The sequence below is a fragment of the Puma concolor genome, chromosome B3 (genome assembly GCF_028749965.1).
Source record: "Puma concolor isolate L17-30 chromosome B3, mPumCon1.1.hap2, whole genome shotgun sequence".
NCBI classification, from domain to species: Eukaryota; Metazoa; Chordata; class Mammalia; order Carnivora; family Felidae; genus Puma; species Puma concolor.
The window spans coordinates 83,066,341-83,090,668 of NC_141672.1; the positions used below are offsets into that span (position 1 = coordinate 83,066,341).

At 43.8% G+C, this 24,328-nt stretch overlaps 2 protein-coding genes across 5 annotated transcripts in view; one reads left to right on the top strand and one right to left on the bottom strand.

Moving 5' to 3' along the window:
* The window catches only part of CDIN1 (CDAN1 interacting nuclease 1), a 284,310-nt gene extending 272,410 nt beyond the window's left edge, over positions 1-11,900 (top strand). Inside the window, exon 11 of the mRNA XM_086710309.1 lies at positions 3,349-11,900. Within this exon, the coding sequence (XP_086566435.1) occupies positions 3,349-3,370 (22 nt within the window). The 3' untranslated portion in view covers positions 3,371-11,900. The remainder of the gene's footprint in view (positions 1-3,348) is intronic.
* Positions 11,901-14,323: 2,423 nt separating this feature from the next.
* Positions 14,324-23,586, bottom strand: LOC147580163 (uncharacterized). Of its 4 annotated transcripts, XR_015252565.1 has the most exons (5): positions 22,748-23,586; positions 22,225-22,318; positions 19,581-19,691; positions 18,177-18,339; positions 14,324-15,696 (listed from the first exon to the last, which is right to left on the bottom strand). XR_015252565.1 is itself a non-coding variant. In XM_086710310.1 (4 exons), exons 1-4 carry the CDS (start codon positions 22,410-22,412, stop codon positions 15,616-15,618), a joined length of 543 nt encoding a protein of 180 aa, XP_086566436.1. In that variant the 5' UTR covers positions 22,413-22,739; the 3' UTR covers positions 14,324-15,615. The 4 variants fall into 4 exon arrangements, 2 of the variants coding, with proteins under 2 accessions (XP_086566436.1, XP_086566437.1); XM_086710310.1 differs by lacking the exon at positions 22,748-23,586 and having other exon boundaries at positions 22,225-22,739; XM_086710311.1 differs by lacking the exons at positions 14,324-15,696; positions 22,748-23,586 and adding an exon at positions 17,365-17,531 and having other exon boundaries at positions 22,225-22,739.
* Positions 23,587-24,328: the final 742 nt, after the last annotated feature.

A 24,328-nucleotide genomic window follows, 5' to 3' on the forward strand; every position in this document is an offset into this window, starting at 1 on the left:
ATAGGACATAAAAATTAATGTTGTACAAAGGAGCCTAAATTTCCAAAAGTAAAATGACCGGCATACATCAGTATTAGATTCCTTTTTTTTTTTTTTTTCCTGATACAATCTTACACCAGGCCTCATGGATAACTGAAGTATCTTTAATCTCCAGTTTCTTTCATCTCCCTCTCTAACAAGCATCTAAGAACTTTCTCACTCCTGTCGTATTTCCATTTCTAGTTCCTAAAGTCTGTTTAAGACCTAAGCATAGAGGGGCGCCTGGGTGGCGCAGTCGGTTAAGCGTCCGACTTCAGCCAGGTCACGATCTCGCGGTCCGTGAGTTCGAGCCCCGCGTCAGGCGCTGGAGCCTGTTTCCGATTCTGTGTCTCCCTCTCTCTCTGCCCCTCCCCCATTCATGCTCTGTCTCTCTCTGTCCCAAAAATAAATAAACGTTGAAAAAAAAAATTTAAAAAAAAAGACCTAAGCATAGAAAAAAATGACTGAAAGGGAATTTAAAGAAGTTGTAATATTCAAGTCAAATTTGAATGACACTGTATTTGTGTAGATTTGGGGAAAATACTTTGTATAAACCCAAGGGAGAATTAATGTACTTACATTCTGCTTAGCAGTATCATGGAGAACGTCCAGAAGAAGTCGGTGGCATTTGAACTGATTCTCATACTTGGCCCAGTGGTGGACCTAGGCGTTTCTGATTTAGACCATAGAATGAGCAAAGCCACGGGAGAGGGAAAATGGCATATTTGGTGGTCTGATGAGCTGTCCAGTGGAATTTGAGTATCAGTGTGTAGAAGGTTTGGGGAAGTGGAATAATTCAAGGTGGTAGAAAGTCATCTTGGGCTTTATTCTGTCAGTGAACAAGAAATAGGGGAGGCTTTAGTAGTATCTCCAATAAAACTCAGTTTGCTCAAACAAGCTTTTATCAACTAACCAATGCTTTGAGATGGCATAATCCATTTGAACAACCCTCCACCAGTCTCAAGCATGTGTGCTCAGCTGGCTACAGCTCTCTGGCCACAGATGAGTCACTGTGTTGCTCTTGAACCACAGGACTTTTAAAAGTAAACCTGAGAGAGGGACGCATGGGTGGCTCAGCCAGCTAAAGCTTCTGACTTCAGCACAGGTCATGATGTCACCTAGTCAGTGGGGACCCCGATTTGGATCCCCGGTCTCCCCCTCTCTCTCTGCCTCAGAAATAAATAAGACTAAGAAATATTAAAACAAAATAAAGTAAAAATAAACATTAACAAAAAAGTAAACCTGAAAGAGGAGGTGAGCTACTCCACCTTCTTCTAGTGGTAGGGGTAAGGTTAGGCACAGACAACTGGGGCTAAGTGATTGGCAGCCAGAAAAGATTGCGGAAATAGAAAAGGGAGATGTCATTTAGAACTTCCTTTCCGGGAACTTCCTTCCAATTCTCATTGTTCTTCTGTCGACCTCCTCCTTCCTCTCATTTCTTCCCAAGAAAAGGAAAGACTGGTAAAAGAAGAGTTTTGTCTGTATGAAAGTGAACTAGCCTTTTCTCTCCAGAGGCATAGAGTCATTAGAGCTCAGAGGCCAACGGCACTTAGTTGGGTGGAATGCTTGGTACACCTGAGGACTATACCACAGAAAGTTCATTCTGCATAGTAAAAATTGCCCATGGCCTGTGATGTATCCTATTTAGAGTGGCCTGTGGCACTCAAAGTGTTCCTTATTATGGAGCATTCCCCATATTATTGCCAGAATTCCTGATGCAGCTAGCTTGAGTATTTCCTGTCTACTCCATCCCTACTTCCGAAGTCTGTTGATTGAGATGAAGTCCTCTATCACCTCTTACTTGAAACACTGCAAGAATTTCCCAACTGGTGGTGGCGATGATGGTGGTGGTGGTGATAGTTACCTTTGGGAGCTTTTGTTGGGGTCAGGCTTTTTTTTTTTTTTTTTTTCACACTCCTTTCAAAAACATTTTATTTTTAAATAATTTCGAACTTCTGGAAAAGTTGCAGGAAAAATGCAGATACCTTGGACATCCTTTCCTGATATTCACCAATTTTTATATAATTTTGCAACATGTGCCTTGGCATTCTCTCTATTCCTCTGCATAGTTTCTCCTAAACAGTCGAGAGTTGGTTGCATACATCATGCTACTTTACCCATTTGGTGTGTATTTTCTTATATAACTTTAGTCACAAAATTGAGAAAATTTAACGTCGACACAATCCTTTTATCTAAAGTCTGCATTCCAATTTCATTTACTGTCCCAACAGTGACCTTTATAACATTCCCCACCTCCACCCCCCAGTACAGAGTCTAGTCTAGGATCACGAATCATAGGTATCCTGGATGTGGAACAGGTAGACTTTCCTTTGAATAATGCAGGCCAGTTAACTTATTTCTGGAATGTCCCTTGATATGTGTTTGTTTGATGTGTCAGACAACTACTTTCAGATTGTGCTGTTGGAGCTGGAATACCAAGGAATGACGTTGTGTCCTTTTCACCGTTTCATGTTGGAGACAAATCACCTTGTTTGGTCATGTTAGCTTTGATCACTTAGCTAAGGCGTTGTCTGTTTTCTCCACTGTATAGCTAATGCTTTTCCTTTTGTAATAACGAAGTAATTTACAGTGAGACACTACAATATAATATAAATATCCTGTTCTTCATCAACTTTCCTCAATTAAATTTAGTGTTGATGATTCTTGACTGAATCCATTTTTTCTGTGATAGTTGCAAAATGATGTTTTGAAAAATTTCATCACTCCTCCTGTCTTGATCAGTTGACATACTACTGTAGAAAAGGGCTTTCTCTCATTTATCTGTTTAACATTTTAGACTCATGAATTCTTATTTTATTTCTTAGATTTTGATCCATTACTTTATTTGTTTTGGTGCCCAAATTAGCCCTGCAAGGTGTTCCAGGTTGATTTTTTTTTTTTTTAACCTTTCTTGTTCCTGCTGTGGAATCCGTAAGGCATCATTATAAATAGATAATTTCCCAAACCTACAAAATGGGTACTATTGTTGTTTCCATTATATGGGGGGAGGAAGGAAGTCACACAGAGGCGAAATAAATGGCCCAAAGTCATAGAGCCATAAAGCGGTGAAACCACAAATGTTGCTGCTTCTAGTCTTGTCAATCCCCATACCCCTGACCCCCAAGTTCCGCCCCGCCCCACCACGGTCTACTCTCCACAAAGTTAACAGAATGCTGTACCTCAGATGAAATCTGAATCTCTTCCGCCACACAACAATGCGTTGGCACCTGGTATCCACAAGCTAAATATTGTTAAAGTGAATGGAATTAAATTGACAAGTTAACAAATAAACACTATCACTATTTTCTCCTTTGCCATTTTTTTTTTCAGTGATTGGGCCCAAGGAGCATAAAATGGATTCCTAGCATGAAGTGAGAAGAGAAGTGAGGATGCTGTCATAGCCTTTGGGGCAGGCCTGAGGATGCCTCATAGGGTATCTACCCCTATTCCCGATTTGGATGTTCTTATCCCTCAGTAACCTCCACCTCTACATCTGAAATCCCACTGTAGTGACGTTCTCAGTCCATTCGCCCACATTCCCCTAAGTCTCAGAACCTCTCTGTTGTTTTTTCCAAGAAAAATCCCACCCTTGTATCACTGACTTTACTCCCAGTCAGCACCTTGTGTCCTTTCCTTCTTTATTTTAGACCCAATGGTTCAGTAATTCAAATACTCCCCAGGCTCTAGCCTCAACTTCCTACCTGTTCTTTTCCTACAAACTCTCAGATTTTGAAGAATCCACTTACCTCATTGCTCCACTGAAACGCCGGAGGCGCATCTAGAGAAAAGTCACACAATCATGTGGATGTTGGCGACTTTCAGCAAGCTCTTCACCTGATGCTGATCAGCTTCTTCCCCACTCCCCTCAACTGTGATTCTAAGCTTTACTCACTCTCTTTATGTTCTTTCCCCACCACCCTCTTTCTCTGACAGCCTCCTGCAACTGGAGGAAAATCCAGGCTATCGAGCAGAACCAATACCTCTATTTAATCCACACGTACACTTGCCTTTACTTTCTTTCTTTTTGCAAGTCTTAGTGAAGAGGTGACTTTTAACTTGTACAAAACCTATCCTATGCTCTGGACCCCAGCCTGTACTACAACTTTGCTTTATGAAATTATATCTACTTTTTTCTACAGATGTAATCTCTCAATGATTCTGTACATCTTTTATTGCTTTCCCTTCAGCCATACAAATAAGCTCCATTCTCTCTTATCTTTAAAAGTAAAATATCCTTTGATCCTACATCTTCCCTTTATCTATTACCATATTGTTTTTATTTTTCCTATGAGTAGGATTCTTCATATTAGTTTACACCCACTGCCTCCACTTTCTCACTTCCCTTTTGTTCCTTAAACCACGTTAGTTTACCATCTGCCTGTATCATTTCACTGAAACTCCCTTCTCCAAGGTCACCCATGACCTCTTACTGTTAAATTCATTGGACAGGCCTTATCTTACTTAACTCTACCCTCCCTTTTATCTTGTTTCTCCTTCGAAAAAAAATTCATTAGACATTGAAGATACTATAGTGAACCAAACATATCTGACCTTGTCCTTATGGAATGCAGGGTCCGGGAGAAACAGACATTAAACAAAGAGCTACAGGATTAATTATTAAGTGTAAATGCGATATGCTACAAAGAAAATTTAAATGTTATTACGAGAATAGAGGATCTGGCCTAATCTGGAGGGGGAAATGGTAAAAACAAAACAAAAAACATTGGTGAAAATGCCACTCAAACTGGGAACTGAAGAATGAGTAGCAGTTAGCCCAGTTAGGGGTGGGGGGAGGTGGAGAGAAGAACCTTCTAAACTGAGAAAACAAAATGCAAGAGCCCAAGGATGGGCAGGAGGCTAGACTGTCCGGGCACCATAAAAAAGGGCAGTGTGATTGGATCAAAGAGAATGAGGGGATTCCAGGTGGGGCTGGAGACAAGAAGGATAGGCATGAAATCACTCAAATGTTTGGAACATGGTAAGAAATTTGGACTTTATCCTAAGAATGGTAAGTTTCCATTGAAGAATTTTAAATAGGACTATGGCGGGATAAGACTTGACTCCAGATCCCCTGACCATCAAGTCCAAATAATGGCAGCTTGGACTAAAATGGTGGCAATGGAGATCCAGAGAAGCATATGGATTAAAGATGCATTTAGGAGTTAAAATTATGAGACCCTGAAATTTACTGGATTGGGGGATAGAAGTAATAAAAAAAAAAAAAAAAGCAATATGGGTAAACCTAAATTTCTAGCACAAGCAACTGAGTGGACAGTGATCCCTTTTACTAAAATAATGAACACAGGAGAAGGGGTGTATCCTTGGATGTGAAAATTAGGAGTTTGAGGTGCCTCCAGACATGTGGAGATGTCCATGGATAGTTGGATATATAGGTCTAAAGTTCAAGAGCAACTCTGGGCTGAAGATAGAAATGGCGAGTCATCAGCAAATGGAGGAGGCATAACTGAAGCCAAAGGAGGATATGAGATTGGCTGCAGAGATCAGAAGAGGGAAGAAAAGCCTTGTGTCTTCCTAGTTACCCATACCCTCTGCGCTAAGGCCCTGTGAACTACAGTTCTCTGACCTATTGTTTCACTCTTTTATTTCTTTGCACATACGATTCCCTCTCGATATGCCTTTCTCACCTCTTCCTTTACTCTAATTTCTTCTCCAAGACTCAATTCCAGTGCCAACTCCTCTACAAATCTTCCCATTGGTTAGATGCTGCTTCTATCTGGTCTTAAAATTCCCTATACATATTTCTAACTTAACACGCATCACACTGTAATGTAATGTTTGTCCCTCCAATAGACAGTAATTTTTTTTTTTTAATTTTTAATGGTGGTTTGTTTTTGAGACAAAGTGAGGTAGAGTGAAGGCAGGGGAGGGGCAGAGAGAGAGGGAGACATGGAATTCAAAGCAGGCTTCAGGTTCCAAGCTGTCAGCATAGAGCCCAATGCGGGACTCAAACCCATGAACTGTGAGATCATGACCTGAGCTGAATTTGGATGCTCAACTGACTGAGCCACCCAGGTGCCCCTAGACTGTAAATTTCTTAAAGACAGAACTCTACATATTTCTCTGAGTCCTAGGGCCTAGCACAGGGCGAGATATCTAACAGTCTCAACACACACTTGGAAGAAAGAAAAAAGTTCTGTTAGGCAAAGTTTTCTATGTGAACCATGCAATCTTTGATTGTTACAGCCAGAATGAACTCTGGATATTTTCTACTCCAGCATATTTTACTGGCGGGGTGGGGGAACTGAGGCCCAATCACATATTAATCAGTTGCAGAAACATATTTAGCATCTATATTTTTCTGGTTCCCAGACTAGTGGTCTTCCCGTTGTCTGATAACCAAACAACCCAAGAAACTACTCAATGATGTGCATGCAAAATGTATGCCATGTAGGTCTTTTTTAAAGCTAGAATACTAAAAACCACTAAAAGGTGGGATTTGAAAAGAATATTGAAATATACTGAAGAAGACATCTTTTTTAAAGGTAGAATTCTTTTTTTATTTTAATTTTTTTATTTACTAACTTTCAAATTATTTTTATTTTTATTTAAATCCAAGTTAGTTAGCATAGAGTGTAATAATGGTTTCAGGAGTAGAATTAGTGATTCATCACTTACATATAACACCCAGTGTTCATCCCAACAAGTGCTCTCCTTCATGCCCATCACCTAAGTGAGCCCATCCCCCCACCCATTTCCCCTCCGGCAACCCTCAGTTGGTTCTCGGTATTTAACAGTCTCTTAAGGTTTGCCTCCTCCTCTGTTTTTATCTTTTTTCTTTCCCTTCCCTTGTGTTTGTTTCCTTAAATTCCACATATGAGTGAAATCATATGGTATTTGTCTTTCTCTGACATGTTGCTTAGCATAACACATTCTAGTTCTTAACAGATACATAGACAGGTCCAAACATATAACTGAAATGACCTTAAGAGATCTAGAACAAATTCAGAATCTACACTACTGTTGAGTTTCTGCATGATTAATAAAAGCAAAAGATTTCTAAACTGTATGGATTGTTCATACACGGTCCTATCTAGGCTGGGAAGGAGTATAGGAGGTTGACTAGTTCACTGATAATACCAATAATAATGTGGCAACTGATATTTGTTGAATCCTCCCCATGAACCAAGTACTAGAATGAATTTTTTCATGCATAAATTCACGTGATCATCCTGTTAAATTTAGCCCTGTGAAGAGCTTGAAAACGTTAGCTATTGTCTTAAGGTCACATAGTTAACTGGTGGCTGGGCCAGGGCTTAGACCCAGGCAGTATGATTATAAAGGTATGTTTGAGGGGGCGCCTGGGTGTCTCAGTCAGTTGGGTGGCCACCTTCGGCTCAGGTCGTGATCTCTCGTCCGTGAGTTCAAGCCCGGCGTCGGGCTCTGTGCTGACAGCTCGGAGCCTGGATCCTGCTTCTGTTTCTGTGTCTCCCGCTCTCTCTGCCCCTCCCCCATTCGCGCCCTTTCTCTGCCTTTCAGAAATGAATAAATGTTAAAAAAAAAAAAAAAAAAGGGGGGGTATGTTTGAAACCACTGGGCTCTCCTGCCTTTAATTAAACTTGTATATCCTCCCCACTTAAGCGGCTCAAACTGACAGTGTATTCTCTTTGCTGATCTCTTCTGGGAAAAAAAAAAAAAAGTTAAAAGGGGAAGAGTTATGCCACAGAGTCATCCTTAATTGATAGAAAAGACATGAAACGAACCATTCTCTCTTTCCCAATCACTTCTTTGGGTCTGAAAGAAAAATATTTAAGTGAAGAGAAGATAAATATTTGTTCGTTCATAAGCTAGGCTCCATTACATTTTCTTCTTTATAGAAAAAATACGTAACTGTGTAATATCTTCTATTTGTCCACATTTCTCCGTGTGTTTTGGTGTCCGTGCTATCTCGGATTATAAACCGTAGATGGCAGTGATCAAGTCAAGGTTTGTGCAGCGTCTGGACAATGTTAAGTATATTGCATAATACATAATAAACACTATTTGTAATTATAATAAGGGTGAGTTCTGGAGGAGGTAAACAAGGGTATAAAATTCATCTTCCGTATGGTTATTATTCCATTTATATGAGGAGTCCACTAAATTCACTGAACCATAGCAGGCCACATCTGTTTGAAAACCTACCAGTTTTTATGAACATTAAATAAAAATGGTTAGATTTAATGACAATTTATCATATTCATGCAAAAGTAATGAAATGAAACCAGCGAAAAGGAGGCCACACTGATAAGGAAAGGAGTTCTAAATGCTAACAGGTTCAATGTTTTCTTTTTTACGCTTTCAAAAATCAAATACTTGCTGCTTATGCTCCAGAACTTTGTAACTGCGGGGACGTTTTTGCCTCAGTGTTGTGCTCTTTCTTGCTTAAGTACTAACCTACTAGTATAGATTCAGAAAATATGCCTAACCTGTTTGCCCACGAACTTTCCTCTCGAAAGCTAGGTTTTTGAACCTTAAGAGAAACTGCTTGGATGAACAATTTTACCACAAGGAGATACAATGGACACATTCCTTAAACAGAATGGAGATAAAGCTGGGGGGTTGGGTGAGGAGAGCAGCAGACAGGAAGTGAAAAATAAGTTCTCCTCGCTGTATTTTATAGGTGAAGTAAATTCTACTTGGATTAGACCTTCTAAGTTACTATGACAGAGGGTAAAGAGAGGTGGAAAGGAAACTTTGAGTGACATTTTTGACAGCAAGCTACAGAAATAACAATTTGACAGAAGAGGCCATCATAAATAGAAGATCATCTCAGGCATGAATAGGATTTCCCTTAATGTAAAAAATATGGAGCAGGTGTAGGATTCAATTTGGGGTGAAGAGAAAGAGCCAGGCGGGCAGATTACCTAGAAGCAAGCTACGAGGGCTCAAGTCAAAGAACTCTCATATCAGTTTAAATATCCCTAGTGAAGATTTTTGGAGATTTCGAGGTATTGCTGTCAGTTACTCCTATCTATATCTGTTTCTAGCTTGAGTGAGTGGGATGACGTATAACTAATAAATAGAGAAGGTTGGGATTCCTATTAATCCAAAGTTTGTTTTTGTGCCAGAACTGAGATCTATTTATCCTTCAGGTAGACGATAGATCTCATTCTTCCCTAATCAATACAGACATCACAGATCAACAACAAATCTTCATACTGGCAAACAGACCAGTCAATATCTTATTATTATTTAATAAGAATTTCATTGTCAGTGCGCTGGGAAGAAAAATATTAGTAGAGAAGTCTGCATGTAGCATTATAAACACTGCTCTAATATAAAGGACAGAAGATGGAAAAGCACCATGTCCTAAGAAAAATTAGCCTCCAGTGAAGAGCTTTGGGATCTTGGCGGGAGCTGCAGCTAACTCGTTTTCTGAGTTGGACTGGTTAGTTGCCATCTTGAGACTTGCAGTTCTCTGTCAGAAGGGCAAAAGGGGTTGACCAAACTTCTCCCCAAAGCCCACCTTTCAGCTCTGAGATCTAAGACAAGTAAATGACTTACTCTGAATCTTCATTAGGTTAAGGATTTAACAATCAGCTGAAGCAGGATGAGTAACCCATAACGTGTTCCAGAAAAATAGGAAATGACATGTTGAAGAGCATTTAAATGGAACAAAACAGATTTGGGTGTGTGCCGCTATTGATACACAAATGTTGAACGTGTCTTCCTGTATCTACTGAGTGTGATTGATAGGAGATACATGAATTTCAAGGTCTGGGAATTGACGTAAATTATTGTCAGTGGTATCGCTTCTTTAAAAAAAAAAAAAAAAAAAAATTACACCCTTACAGAGAACAGACAAACTGACACAAGATATACATAAAGCGTCAAATTAGCACAAACATCCACTTACAGTTGTGAATACACGTGAATACATATGTGTATATGTGCACGTGTACATACAGATAGATGGGTACATGTGAATGTATATGTAGTTGGGAGATTTTCAGAAAATTGGAGGAACATTTAAAAAATTGTTGATGATTTTTAGCATGCTTAGCACTTCTGTTTTGAAAACAACTGGTCTTCCTTTTCAAAATGTATGTGCCAAGCTGGCTCTGATGTCAGAATGAGCTATCTTCACAGGATTGGGTCAGCCCCCACTCAAGGATTCTTTGACAGAAAAGAAACCAGTGGTGGGATAGTAGTTGAGCCATTAAGTCTCAGATCTGTAGCATCTTTTCCAAAACACTACCAAACTCTTGAATGTCTAATCAAGAGAAGGAAAGACGAGTTTGTCTTTTACTGAATTTTTATTTAATGTTTTATTTGACTTATTTTGAGAAAGCAGGGGAGGGACAGAGGGAGATGGAGAGAAAGAATCCTAAGCAGGCTCCCGGTTGCCAGTGCTGAGCCTGACGTGGGGCCCAAACTCAGGAACTGGGAGATCATGAGCTGCGCCGAAATCAAGAGTTGGACGCTTAACCAACTGAACCACCCAGGCACTCCATTTTTTACTGAATTGTTAAATCTTTATCTTCACCCTCTCCCTTTATTCCTCCACCTCTCATTTCAATTCCCCCCGCTTTGAGACTAAAGCATGAATAAGTCTGGTGCAGAAAGAGGAAAACAAAGAGAAAACTTGGCTCATCTCTCTTCCATTGCTGTGTTCTTTCCCCTCTCAATTCTGTTTGTATCTAACTTAGATTATGTCTGTTTAAATTCTCTTTATACCCAGGATATTTTAGGTTTGCAGTATCTTTGCACTGAATTAAAATAACTTGAAATTTGAAACCCATAATGTCACAAATATTTTACAGATCAACTTGATGTAGAACATAAATGAATCTCAAGTGAGAAAAGCACAAATGTAGATTCCCTTCACAGAAGTTGTAAGCACCTGCTGTCACCTTACAGGATTTTTAAAGTTTATGAACAAGGCCACTAGAGGTAAGCTCCTGTTTAGCAAGATCACATCAAAAAAAAAAAAAAAAAAAAAAGAAAGAAAGAAAGACAAAAAGAAAGAAAGACAGAAAGACAGAAAGAAAAGAAAAAGAAATTGAATTGATGGGAGCCCACCCTGGGTCTAATTTAAAAGTTTCCATTTATGTCATGTCAGATTTGGGGAGACTGAGCCCTCACTGAATGCATTGGTCTGTCTCCCGGACTTGATACCAGGGTTCATGACTGCAGTTCCTGGCACAGTCATAAATATTCATACCTCGGCTAATAATTTGCAAGCCAAATTCATTTGGCTTTTTTCACCCCATCAATCTTATAATTAATAAGGGTGGTGCTCTTGTTTCACTTTCCTCCAAAAGAAAAGATAAATGAAATAAAGAGTCATCCTGTACATTTAAATAGGAGTGCCTCTCACTGATTAAAAGCTGATGCTATCATATAATGGTCGAAGGAGAGGTTTCAGCTATTTCTCTCCCTGGTGGTGGACTGGGGAGGGGGAGGGAGATAAGAGCAAAGGAACCATTTCCAGATGTGGCGGCCTGAGCCTTGATCTGAAGAGCTTGGTTATCTATTAAATAATGCATAGGAAAACTTTGAGATACTATGTTGAAAGCGAGTTGTAGGGGATATATTTACAAATTGCACTCTTATCTAGTGTTTGGATAGACAGACATTGTGTATAGCATGCCAACATCCAGAGAATTGGATTCTCAACAGTCTGCAGGTTCTGTCTGCAGGTTAGAAATTCAGAGATAGTTTAGGAAGTTGTCAGAGGGGCTCCTGGGTGGCTCAGTCGGTGGCTCACTTCGGCTCAGGTCATGATCTCGTGGTTCGTGAGTTTGATCCCCGCGTGGGGCTCTGTGCCGACAGCACAGAAGGAGCCTGGAGCCCGTTTTGGATTCTGGTCTCCCTCTCTCTCTGCCCCTCCCTCACTCATTGTCTGTCTGTCCGTGCTTCTCTCTCTCTCTCTCTCCCTCTCTCTCTCTCTCTCTCTCTCTCTCTCTCAAAAATAAACAGTAAAACAATTTTTAAAGAAAGTTGTCAAAATTTAGTGATTATTGTCTTTAAAGTGACTGCCTTCGAATTGGAATGGTAGCTGCATTTCTAAATCTAATTGTAAAGACTTGGTCTCCACAGAAGCATTAAAGGAGGCATACGTGACAAAATGACTTTACAAATAAATCATGGTACATAGGACACGGTGTAAATTGTCTGCTCCCATTGGATTTTCTAAGGTCATTTATAGCAGAGCAGATAATCAAACTGAACATAATTTAGAAATAAAATTTTGATAATTGAGCTAAGTAACTTGAACTTGTCAATCACCTGTGACCTTATTCTATTTACACTTCACTTGAACATTCTAAAGTCCTAGGGCCGATGGATAAGCTTCGAGTATAAACGACTGCCCTCACTTTGTTGTGGGTGTATCACCCCTTCTGAGCAGATTACTTAATGTGTATTAAAATGAAGAGATGGGGGGGGCGCCTGGGTGGCTCAGTTGGTTAAGCCTCCAACTTCGGCTCAGGTCATGATCTCACAGTCCATGAGTTCGAGCCCCGCATCGGGCTCTGTGCTGACAGCTCGGAGCCTGGAGCCTGCTTCAGATTCTGTGTCTCCCTCTCTCTCTGCTCCTCCCCTGCTCATGCTTTGTCTCTCTCTGTCTCATAAATAAAAACATTTTTAAAAAATTAGATAAATAAATAAAATGAAGAGACGGGATAAATATGTACCCAGAAAAAGCTTTATAGTTAGGTATTTGCCTCAAATTGTCTTTTACGGAAACTTTAAGGATGCAAAACTGTGTTATTTTTTGTGTATTGGTTAGTTTGTTTTAGGAATTCTTACCACTTGAGATACTTTTTTTTTTTTTTGAAGGTTTATTTTTGAGAGAGAGTATGAGCAGGGGAGGGGCAGAGAGAGAGGGAGCAGAGGATCTGAAGTGGGCTGGCTTTGTGCTGACAGCAGAGAGCCCGATGTGAGGCTGGAACTCACAAACCCGGAGATCATAACCTGAGCAGAAGTTGGAATCGCGACTGACTGAGCCACGCAGGTGGCCCCAATTGAGATATTCTTGAGGCACCCCCCTGCTTCTACATCATGGTGCAAAGGTGGCATACGGGGGGGATTTCAGGTGCTCGTAGTGTTCTTTATCCTCAAGGCTTGTAAGTGTCATGTTCTCTAAAAGCATGTGATGTTCAGGGCAATCCTTTAAAAATGTGTAAGCACAATTTGTACCTTAATTTTTACACCTAATTCTATGTGAATAAAATCACACCTTTGATTTACTGTAAAACAAACAAACAAAAAAGTTTTCCTCTATCCACATTTAAAACAGGGGAGTAATTGGGGGAGAAGCAAGCCTAAGTCTGACTGGGCCTCCTTACATTCTGTTCCCAGACTTAATGCGGTCAATGGCTGCAGGGCTGAGACTGAGATGGGAGCCCACACAATAGAAGTGGCTCAGGCTGGGACTCCGAGACACCTTTGCAAGGAGTTCTCTGCTGCTCTGGGGGAAGAGATTCTCGTTCTGTCCAAGTTCCTCCCTGGAGAGAATGGGGGTAATTGGCTTTTCCTCACTCTCCACCAAGCCCTTCTCCATCCCGCTTAGCAGAGAGGGTGCTTCGAAAAATGCACTGTTGGGGTAATAGAATGTCTTTCCTCTCACCGACTTTCCAAAGCAGAATTTAACCCACCTAGAGCTTGTGGGGCTCTCTGGGTCTTTGCTGTTGCTCTCCTACTAGGTCACCAAAACCATACAACACAGCAGTTTTCCTGCAGGGGAGCCACAGAAGGATGACAGATCTAGGGCTAACAGAGGAATGTGGTGGCCGGGCTTCTGACAGTCGCCCCTTCTCCCATTCCAAACCTCACAGACCCAGAGGCAGACCTTCCTTTCATTCTTGGAGCCGCCCCACGTCACACTGAGGCCCTGTGGACCCCCTCTGAGCAGAGGCTGCTGCAGTGGGCTCCTGCTGGAGCAGGCTGGGCCTGATGGCTGCCCAGCCACCTTCTCTATCTTTACAGGCACTGGAGGCTGAGCGTTTAAATTCAGGCAGGGCTCTTGGATCACAGACTTTCTCACCCACCAATGTAGGACCTGAGGACGAAATCCCATCCTAATTCTCTTCCCAGCAGCCAGGGAAGGCAAAGATCATGGGGGATGAGGAAGGTGAAAAGCTACCCCCCTCATCCAACCCTCACCCAGGGCTGCATGGACCTCATTCCACACGGAGTTCTCCCTGGAGCACCAGCTGTGCTGGTCCTCAGCCAGGGAGACCTGAGGGGTTTTGCAAATAAGTTTTTGGTATTTTTAAATTATTTTTTATTGTTTTTTTGTTTTGTTTTTTGAGAGAGAGCAAGCTGGGGAGGGGCAGAGACGGGGGGGGGTGCGGGGGGGGGCGTGCGGGGGGTGGGGGTAGACACAGAATCTGAGGCAGGCTCCCAGCAAAGCACAGACCCCGAAGCAGGTTCAAACTCAGAAACCGTGAGATCATGACCTGAGTCTAAGTGGGACGCTTAGCTGACTGAGCCACCCTGGCGCCCCACAAATAAGTTTTTGTTTTGATCTGATCTTCTTTCCTCTTTGTCAAGGCCTGGTGGCAGAAGCCAACAGAAATAGGGTAGGATTGGGTCAGAGAAAAGATAGTAATTGCGGAGCTTTATGGCTATTTCTGTACACGTGTGCCTAGGTCACCCGGCATGTTTGTAGAAGGAGGTGGGGAGGGCAGAGACAGAATGTACGAGGCTAGGGATCTGTAGACCAAGTGGCTCTGTGTAACTCAAACACCGCAGCCCCCAACTATTGTCGCCTGGCCTCATGGGTCTGGAACAGCCACCTATCCTTCAGGATTCATCTAAGTCTTTTTTATGCATCAGCCCCAAGCCCTGTTCCTCAGGATGTAGAGACAGAGGCTTGTGGGGAAAGTGGGGCTGGAGTGGCGGGTGGCAAAGGTTCAGACAGGAGAGCTGGGCTCCAGGGTGCCTGGCTGGGCTGCCCAGCCCTCAGCCCTCTGGCCTGCAGGCCTACCTGCCTTCAAATCCTTCATCACAGGGCTTTCCTTCCACTGATGTGACTTATTCTCTATAAGAATGGAAATTATGAATTGTATTGTTATTTTTTGAAGTCACATCCACCTGAGAACGTGTCTACCAGGCAAGGTGAATGGAGAGCTAAGAAAAGTTTGGGTAATTCCAAATGAAATTTACTATGAATAACCCTTTGTGTTAGAGCTAAAATGGGGCTACTTTGGGACAGCGACTTGGATTGGCCCTGTATTGGGATGGAAATAATGCTCCTGACAGATTACTAGGCATGTGTACATGGTATCATCATTGTCCTAAACATCCCATTTCTAGTGATTTCAAAAAGTGAACGGGTTGACACAGCCCAGAGCCTCCTTCTGTGTCAGTATGTTGTGGAGAAATACTTGAGGGTCTGCGTGAAATCCACCAAGACAGGCAAAATACAGGAGGGGAAAGGAAAAGTCACGCGAACTCTGCCAGAGATGACAAAGGGGAAGAGGGAACTAGAGAGAAAACCAGGAGAGATGGACAGAGGGGAGGAAGGGAGAAGGGTAGAGGAAGAGAGAGACAGAGACGTTTTCGCACGTGCACACCGAGGGCTTTGAAAGCTTCGACCCCCGACCCCCAGACCAGAGAGCATCTCACAAAACAGGTTCAGCTCGTATTTCAGGCGGTCTCCTTGCCTGGTGTCCGCGGTCCCCGGGGCCCTAATTCACTCCTGCCCTCTCTGCACAATGACATTCGAACCTGGGAAAATAATTGCATTAGAGCAGATTACTTATAACCGATAGTTATCCGTCTTTTTCTGTTCGACAGAAGTCTATTAAACTCAGCACAGTCATTACCAGCTGAGCTCTAGAGCGCGCCTTCATTAAGAAAATTAAAATCATACTTTTGAATCCAAGCAAAGCCTGCTTAGGTCTCAAGAGCCCGCGTCCAACCCCGAGGTTATGGTGAGCCTGCTTTTCCCGCGAACCAATCTTTTTTGGATACAGTAGGTCGGGGCGCAAAGATGGAGTGTGATGGCAATCACTCGAAGATAGGGACCTCTGGGCTCTAGAAGGACCCTCTTTCTTCCCGGCTCCTTGCCCCCCTCCCCCGCAGCCTTTCCTCCACTGGATCTTTTCGCAGGCGCGTTCCAGTTAAAGGCACCACACCTGTGCAGGCGTGGCCCGGATCGGCGGCGCTGGTGGGGGTGGCTGAGGCAGAGGGTGGGCGACCAGGGAAGGCGTGGGCTCAGGTCCCGGGAAGCCACGACGGTGAACTTCCCCAGCTGACGTCTGCGGCCAGAGGCCCGCTCCAAGTGCACGTGTTTCACACAAGCACGCGCGTGCACACACACCCGCGCGGGGAGAGGGGAGACTGCCCCCCCCCCTTTGCATTTCACATTCGTTCCGGGACCAACGTGGCCTACGAGCCTTTTGTCCAACCGGGCAAGGGAGCCTGGCCCCGAGATTGAGCAGGCACTTGCGGGAAGCTCAGACCGGGAACGGTCCCTCTGACCGAATCTTCCGCCTCGGGGGGCCTCTTCGGGTCTCCTCCTCGGCTTGGTAGGAGTCTCGGCTCGCGGCACCCCTGGCAGACTCGGGGCGCGGACTCGGCCCAGCTCCTGGCCTCTCCCGCGCCCCAGCTAAGGGGAGGAGGGCACAGGTGGGAAGCTAGGACAGCGGGTAGGGCGACACCCCCTCCCCTCCCGGTAGCCTCAGGGTAACATCTCCCAGTGCTCCTGTGGTGGTGGGATCTCCAACTCCACTTTAGCTGGAAACATCACCCGGCAGGAGAGCTGTCCGCTCAGTTAGGAGGGGGCGCTTTTGCATTGATTTTCTGTGGCATCTGGAAATTCGCAGGGTTTGGGGAATAATTTTTAGCATGTTTGAGTGGTGGTGGTTCTCGTCGTTGTTAGCCACTGCCCTTTGTTTCAACATTTTGCTTTTCAAAATGTTAATTTCTGCGTATTTCTCTGACAGGTCTGCCCAACTCGGGGCTCTCAAGGAAAACACACGGCTTTTCCATATTATCGGGGTGCACTTTCCTGGGGCTCTAGGGGCAGAGAGGCGCTGCTTCCATTTTTTTGTCAGAATGCCCAGTAATAGAGTTCTCCACCCCTCGTTCTGTCTAATGAGGGCTTTGAGGTTTATTAGGGGAAAACAGCACACACACCCCTCAGCACTCAAATACAGGATTAGGTGGAGTTTACTTGAAAGTGTATAATATTGTTCCTTGGCAAGTGTCTAATTCTCTTTTCCATAATTTCTATTTGACACAAAAGCCTACAAAATTCAAGTGGTGAAAGTCAGCGAATAGACGTGGACACGTGAACATCTTTTACATCTCCACGATTTTCAACTCGCTAAATGGGTGGATTTTTTTTTCTTAATTTTTTTTCAGGGGAAAAGAAAACAAAACAAATGCAGCTTCCCTGTTGTCGTTAGTGTTTACTTCTCATCAAAGGTGGACACATCATTCGATTTCTTTTCCTTGTGTAGCAAAAGATGGGGAAGTCGGAAACAAACAGCAGCTTTTTAACAGCAGGAGATCCAAGACTTTCTCGAGATGATTTTCTTTTCTTGTGCTTTCCCCTTCTTCTTAAAGCAAAACCAAAACAAAGATAAAAAAAGGAAGAAACACCATTCCTCCTGGAGAGTTTATTTTGTTGCCACAATACAGGGGTGGAGACAGTTAACGGCTATTTGAAATGATAATGCTTAGTGATCTCATTCATCTAATCATAATCTTCAAGTGGTTTAAGATTAATGGCAAGAGGTATCTTCAGTCTCTTTCTAAAGACCTTTGCATTAATTTACGTAGAACATTGACCAGACTGTCAGTGTCTCCAAATTTCATTAAGTCAAACAGAGACAAATACGATGAGGTGTTCCTATTTTCTTAATCTGTAAGTGTCTTACTGGAAACATTTCTACTCAGATTCAACTGTATTGGGGATGCTTGCTTCCTTTTCTTTGTTACAGGTAGATAGATCTAGATATATAAAACCTATTTTATATATACATACATGTTTAAAGGAACCAAAATTGTCTGCAGATAACTCCTCTTCCACTTCTGAGCTTAATGAAGACCTTTCCAAAAGTCAACTTCAGTTGCAAGCCGCAGACTCTGCTTCCTCCAGACCAGGGTTTACATTTAAAGTAAGTTTGAACTCACTGAACTTCTTTAAAACGGGCAAAAAGAAAAAAAAATGAGAACAACTTGGAGTATATTTAATTTACCTCAGTTAGCAAAAATAATCCCAGCAATTCTTCAAACACCAGAAGACCCGGGCGGCCTCTGACTTGTCCTAGCAGAGCACCTTCCCTCTTCCCCCGGGGTCCCCATCCCGGTCCGGAGCGTCCCCAAAGAGGAGGGTTGGAGAAGGCGTGACACAGGAGGGTTCTAGGGAGAAGCAAGGGAAGAGAGCGGTTTGTGAAGGAGACACTCCTGGTACCCTGGCCAGAAATGAACATCAAGACACCCTCCTTTCCTCCCTGCCTCCCCCCGCGCCCCATTTCTGACAGCAGTTTGCACAGAATCCTGAAATCCGGGGCTTTCAAAAGCAACCCCCAAACTCCCCACACACTAAAGTCGTTCCTCGCTGCAGGTTTGCACTCTGTGTGTGGGGTCTAGCTGTGGTCAGGAGACTTTTCCGAGTCAGGACTGCTATGCCAGCGCCTTTCCCAAGAGTAGAGACTGGCGGCGGAGTCACCGCGTCTGCCAGCCGGAGATTGCCCCGGCTCTCGTTACCTGTGCGCCCTCGCGTTAGAGCGGTCATAAATCCGTGAAGATTAATTGGGAAGCCGAGAAAACGCCTGTATGCACCAAAACGGTCGGTAAAAAAATAGTAATCCAGACACTCTCAAATAATCCCACGCTTGCATTTGACGTGAAGCACCAGAATATGATCAAATGTCAAAGACATTGGCGGTTTGTTTTTGGTGCGCTCCAGCTACCCTTTCCGTTTCCAGCAAAATTGAGAAGCACGGGAAAAGACCGTGCGTGTGTGTGTGTGTGAGTGTCGATAGACAAGGTATGGAGACAACTTTTGAATACATTTTCTATTTGGGAGGAAAAAATCGGACAGGGACCAGTATTTTCTTTGCGGTGCAGGAAAGGGTCATTCAATACCAGGCACTGAATTCCGAAAGCGATTCTGTGGGACGTTAGGGAAACAGTGCGAGCTCCTCAGGAGTTTTATTTTGCGAAGCTGCAAAATATTGTTTTGTATTGACCTCTTTCCCCATCAGATATCCTTTGTTTTTTGTTTTTTGTTTTTTTTTTTTAACTTTGACAGCATCTATTACAAACATTTCCTTACACTCCGGAATCTACAGTTTGGCCAAAACAAACAAACAAATCACAGCAAACACCCAGAGAATAAAAGGATTTAGAAAGAGAAAATGTGTCCCTTTTCTAGTCATTTGATAGTTAATTCCCCGGAGGCCAAGTGAAGGTGGGGGTTCCTCGTACTTTATTATTTTTTTTTTTACTATTTATTCATTTAAATGTTCAGCCTTTGCAAGTTATTTCTCTCCCGCGGGGTTTTGCTGCAGAACCGAGGTGGGGTTGGTGGAAGGGAGTCACTGTGATGGGGGGCGGGGGGACACAGAAAAACAAGATTTGCTTCGCAGGGGGCTGACCTGCAGCGGTCTACTCCGCTGGCCAGCAGGGGGCGCTCTGATGTTATATGTGGACGAGACAGCCGTGCGGCTCCGAGCTTCAACACCGGCTTTGCAGTTAGTTTGACGCAGCTGCAAAAGGAAGCGGAGGAGGGATTGTAGGTCCTAAACCCTCCACAGCTATTCCACTTGGGTTATTTACCCCTCTGTTCGAAATGTACCTACGCCTCACTTTACCTACCCATCGTGCTCACTGCAGCCGCCTCCCCATCAATCTCTTTTCATCTGCATCTACACAGCTCTTGTACAATCTCTCTCTCCCTAGCCTTGAAATATACATTAATGCAACTTATTAAATGCGACGATGAATAGTCAACATTTTTTTCGCCTGTTAGTTCCGCTGATCCAAGCAGGATTTATTTGCAGATCTCACATCCCGGAGCCATAATGCGGGATTTTTTTTTTTTTTCCCTTAAATAAAATTGGTCAAATGTTGACAACCTTTAAGCCAATCTAACACTCAAGATTAGTGATGGGAAACTAATGAGAAAATATCAGATCGCCCGGCCTGAGGGCTGCCAATTAAATCTTCGCTGATTGAAAAATAAAAGCGGACTTGGGGTGTGAGCCCAGCTCAACTTCAACTATTAATTTAACATGTTGCCGGGGTCTATGCCTTCTCTCCTCTAAACTACTATCCCTAACACAGCTTCCTCTTCTCTCATCCTTCAACCTAAAAGCCAAATGTTATTTCTCGGAATATTTCAAGAGGTCCAAATCAGGATGATCATTTCTTACACGGTAAATATTAGGCCTTTAAGCAATATGATTTAACTAATTAGAAAATTTACATCATTAAGTCTCAGGGAGAGAAAAAAAGAGAAACAAATCTGCCAGTCATTTTAAAGGAGACAGGCACTATTGAAGTGTGAAGAAATCGGCTCTAATTCAAAAAGGCAATCGGGCAGAAAAAGCCCTCAACATTACCCTGCTAGTTATTAATCAGAAAGGGCTCTCTCCACCTCCCCCCCCCTCACACACACACACACCACCCTCCTCTCAGCACGGAGTTTAAGTTCGGCTTTTTTGCCAGTGGCCCATGTCATATTTATACTGAGGTTTTTGTCTGCTAAAGGATTAAAATTTGAAAATGTTTCAACAAGAAGAAAACAGAATCCTCAAAGGGAAAAATATTCGCAGAATCACCTCTCTTCCAGACAAGCAAACCTGTTATGATAAGCAATTTTCACCACATTCTTTATTTTTTTTTCTTCATTCTTTCATTTTTTCCCTTCCCATTAAGTTCCTATTCTGAAACCTGCTTGGTGAGAACTAGATCGTCTTTGTGTTCTGCTCCCCTCCCCCTCCCTTCTTGCACCCCTCCTTCCTCCAAAGCGAGAAACTTAGACTGAAAGCTGAAAAGTACAAATACATTAACAAAGCCCCACTCACTTGATAAAAAGGCCATGGTCTAGGCTTACATGTCAGGCTTCTAAGCAAAGGGGGATCAATTGGGTGGGGCTATAGACAAAAGATGATGAACTAGAAATTCCCCCCACCTATGTATAATACTTGATAGTGTGGTTAAAGGGGAAAGGCAGGTAGGTGTGAATAATTTTAAAGAGCACCGTAGTGTTGTGCGGCTTTCTCCCCCTTCCCCACTTCTCTATTCAGCTTCAAACAGCAGCCTCATTATATCTAGGTGCCCCTTCCCATCATACTCTCACTGGAGCCCTTGGTACACCACACACAGAGCCCTCTCCCCAGTCTTCACATTCCCAGCAAATTAACTGAAGAGGGAACTGCAAAGGAACTTTGTGAGCAGTTCCATTTGGAAACTCAGGCCCTTGCTGGCATCTCTGAGGACTTGTTCTTAAACAGACATTGGGTTTCAAAAAATGTAATAGCAAGCTTTAGATACTCCATTTCCCTTCATTATTATTTCTTTTTAAATTACAAAGAGGTCCCAAAGGCTCGCTTTTCTGCCTTCCCCTATTCTTCTCTTATTAGGATCTGTTCTAGCCACATTTTCTTATCTTCCTCTCTGCCTTACGTCCTGAAAGTTTCACTACCTTTCTTCCCACCCAATCCCCGGGCCTGGAATGCTCAGGTCTGGGCTCCTGTGGGCCTGGAGCAGCTACCCGACATGAGTTCAATGCCATTCTCCACCTTTACCAGATCTCAGCTTTGCAGGAGAGAGCAGTAGCAGACCTGGGCTATTAACACACCACAGTTAATTCTCCGCGGGAACTTTTACTAGGTGGGACCGTGTGGAAGGAGAAAACATCTGTAAACAGTGAGCGCTCTTGAGGGTGGGGAATGAGTTCTGACATAGAGGTCAGAACACATATAAAATGTGGCAGAATTTGTGAAAGAGTTCAGACTTAAATTGTGGCAAAATAAGGAGAAGAGAAAGAGAAGGGGGAAACTGGAGACAGTCTAGAATGCTCCCCAAATGCAGCTTCTTTTCTGGCCACCACAGAGCAGATGGGAGTCGAACGTGCTCCCCTTTGAGAAAGATTAGAGTGAAAAGGGACACTTCTGTCACTTTCTGGAGGCGGGACACAGAGAGGTGAAAATATACAAGACAATGGCCTCTAGCGCTGGAGGGCTCCCCTGGCGGGCTCCCCACCCTTTGCCCCGTCTCTCTCGAAACCCTCCTTACCTTTGTTGCTTGGATTTGATCTGACACACTGGAAGTTCCTGGACTAGGTTCTTTGAGAGGAAAAAGACCACGAGAATCAACCGGTCGCCTGCATCTACTCCGAAGCCAAGAAGCATTACAATAAAATTTACAGCGCCTTTAACAACTCGCAAGTAAAGCATTAAAATTCCCTTTAATTGAGAAAACATTGATTTTTAAGTCTAGGAAAGGCGAAATCGTAATTTAGCTGCAAACTTTCAGTCGAGAATATAGAGTATTATGTCGCCGTATTATGGATCCACCCTTTATACCCACGCAACATCCCATCTTTAATTGCGCTACTTTATGAAGTGATAAAGACAAAAGATAACCCGACTTAGGCAAATGCTTAAAAAAAAAAAAAAAGAGGTCCTAGAGTAATTTCCTTTTCCAGTTATTTATAAAAGGATTGTCTTTTTTTTAAGCAGAAAAAAAAAAAATGCCCAAAGGGGAGGAAAGAAAGAAAAAGAACGGAAAACCACAGACCAGTCTAAAAGCAACTCACATTAGCAAATCCGTTGATATTCTTTAGCAAAGAAGGAATGAAGCAAACGCATTTTGAGAAAATGCATTCACGGGCAAAATTGCATCCTCCTTTAAACGAAACAAACCTGGGTCTATTTTCTACTTTACTCCCAGTCCTTTTGGGGGGCGGAGGGGTGCCGAACCTATTGGTGGATAGGAAAGGGAAAGAAAATCAGGCTTTCTATGTTATTTCTGTATCGGTTTTTGGTATTATAGAGGAGTAAAGAAGTTTTTGTGTGGTGGTTTTTCATTGATCAGTCACTCTGAGCTAATGTAATTATCCTCATCAATAGGAGGCTGCAGAGAGAATCATTATGTGGGTGACATTGATAAATGATCGCCCAGGAACGGCCCTCTCGCGGGCAACCCCCACATCTGACCCTCCCACACACACAATGTAGTCATAGAAACACCTAGAGAGCCTCCAGCACCGCCGCGAAGGGGCAAGAGAGGGAAGAAAAAGCCTCTGGCGGCCGAGGTGGGGGTGGGGGCGACCGGGGGCGGCCAGTCCCAGATCCAAACCAGCTCCGACGACACAAAACAACCAACGGCGGGGAGAGGAGGGCGTTGCGGGTGGGAGAATCCCCCTTCCCAGCAGCAAACCCTCCCACACTCGCTCACAACAAAGTGAAAACCCGCCCTCCAGACGGACCCATTCCTCCACACCTTTTCCCATGTGCGACCTCACTACCAACAACATCTGATGTTTGCCGAGACACGCATTCAAATAGGTTTCTCCCAAGGAGTTAAATAATTAGGTTACAAAACCTGTAGGCATCTCATTCTCACACGGGGTCCCCCGTTCGAAAAACCCCAACCCAACCACAAACCAAACCCATCTGAACAAAGGCAGCAGCTTGGTGACCCCCCCCCACCAACCCCCAGTTATTTCCTGGGCGACCCCTTCCTTTCTCTACACCTCCTAACTCGGTGCCTCTGATGATGAGATAATGGATTTTGCGATTATTCCTGTCGGGGGGGGGGGGGGAAGAAAAAAATCCCCCACCGAACCCCATGTTTTCATCTTTTGACTGTTTTATTTAAGCCAATGGGAAAGTATTGAGAGCAGTAATTGATTCATAATGATCTATAAATCGATGTCGGAAAGCGGGGGTGGGGGTTGGGAGTGGAGGTGTATGAAGAGTAAGGGGGGGGGATGCTGTTTATTTATTTTATTTCTAAAGCTTCAAGTAAAGTAGCTTTGACACTGTTGGGGCTGGAGGGGAGGAGCTGTTGGCTCTGCTGGATCATCCATCATCGCTGTCACCCAGAGTCTGCCCCGAGGAGCCGTAGACGCAATCTCCCTTCTGTCTCTACACCGAAACTATTAATATTAAAACCTCCCTTCAAACACTGCCCCGACGGTCTCCATTCTCATCACAGTCTGACCGGCCTCCCCCGTCAGACCTGCGCGCCCCCCTCCCCGCCTCGCCCCTCCCCGCGCGCACCGCAGCCTCCTCCCGGCCCCTGCCCCCGCGGAGGGAGCCCGACGCCCGCGCTCGCGCCGCTCCGAGTGGCTCGCTGGCTTGAGACTGCGAGGTGCCCCCCCACCAGCGCCCCG

What these genes read in the sequence shown, in the direction of transcription:
- LOC147580163 (XM_086710310.1), bottom strand. Translation starts at nt 22,412, where the DNA reads ATGTTTTCTCAATTAAAGGGAATTTTAATGCTTTACTTGCGAGTTGTT. An exon ending in ATCAAATCCAAGCAACAAAG is followed by an intron (nt 19,692 to 22,224) that starts GTAAGGAGGGTT and finishes TTCCTTTTGCAG; the next exon opens with CTGCGTCAAACTAACTGCAA. An exon ending in AGCGGAGTAGACCGCTGCAG is followed by an intron (nt 18,340 to 19,580) that starts GTCAGCCCCCTG and finishes GCTTCTCCCTAG; the next exon opens with AACCCTCCTGTGTCACGCCT.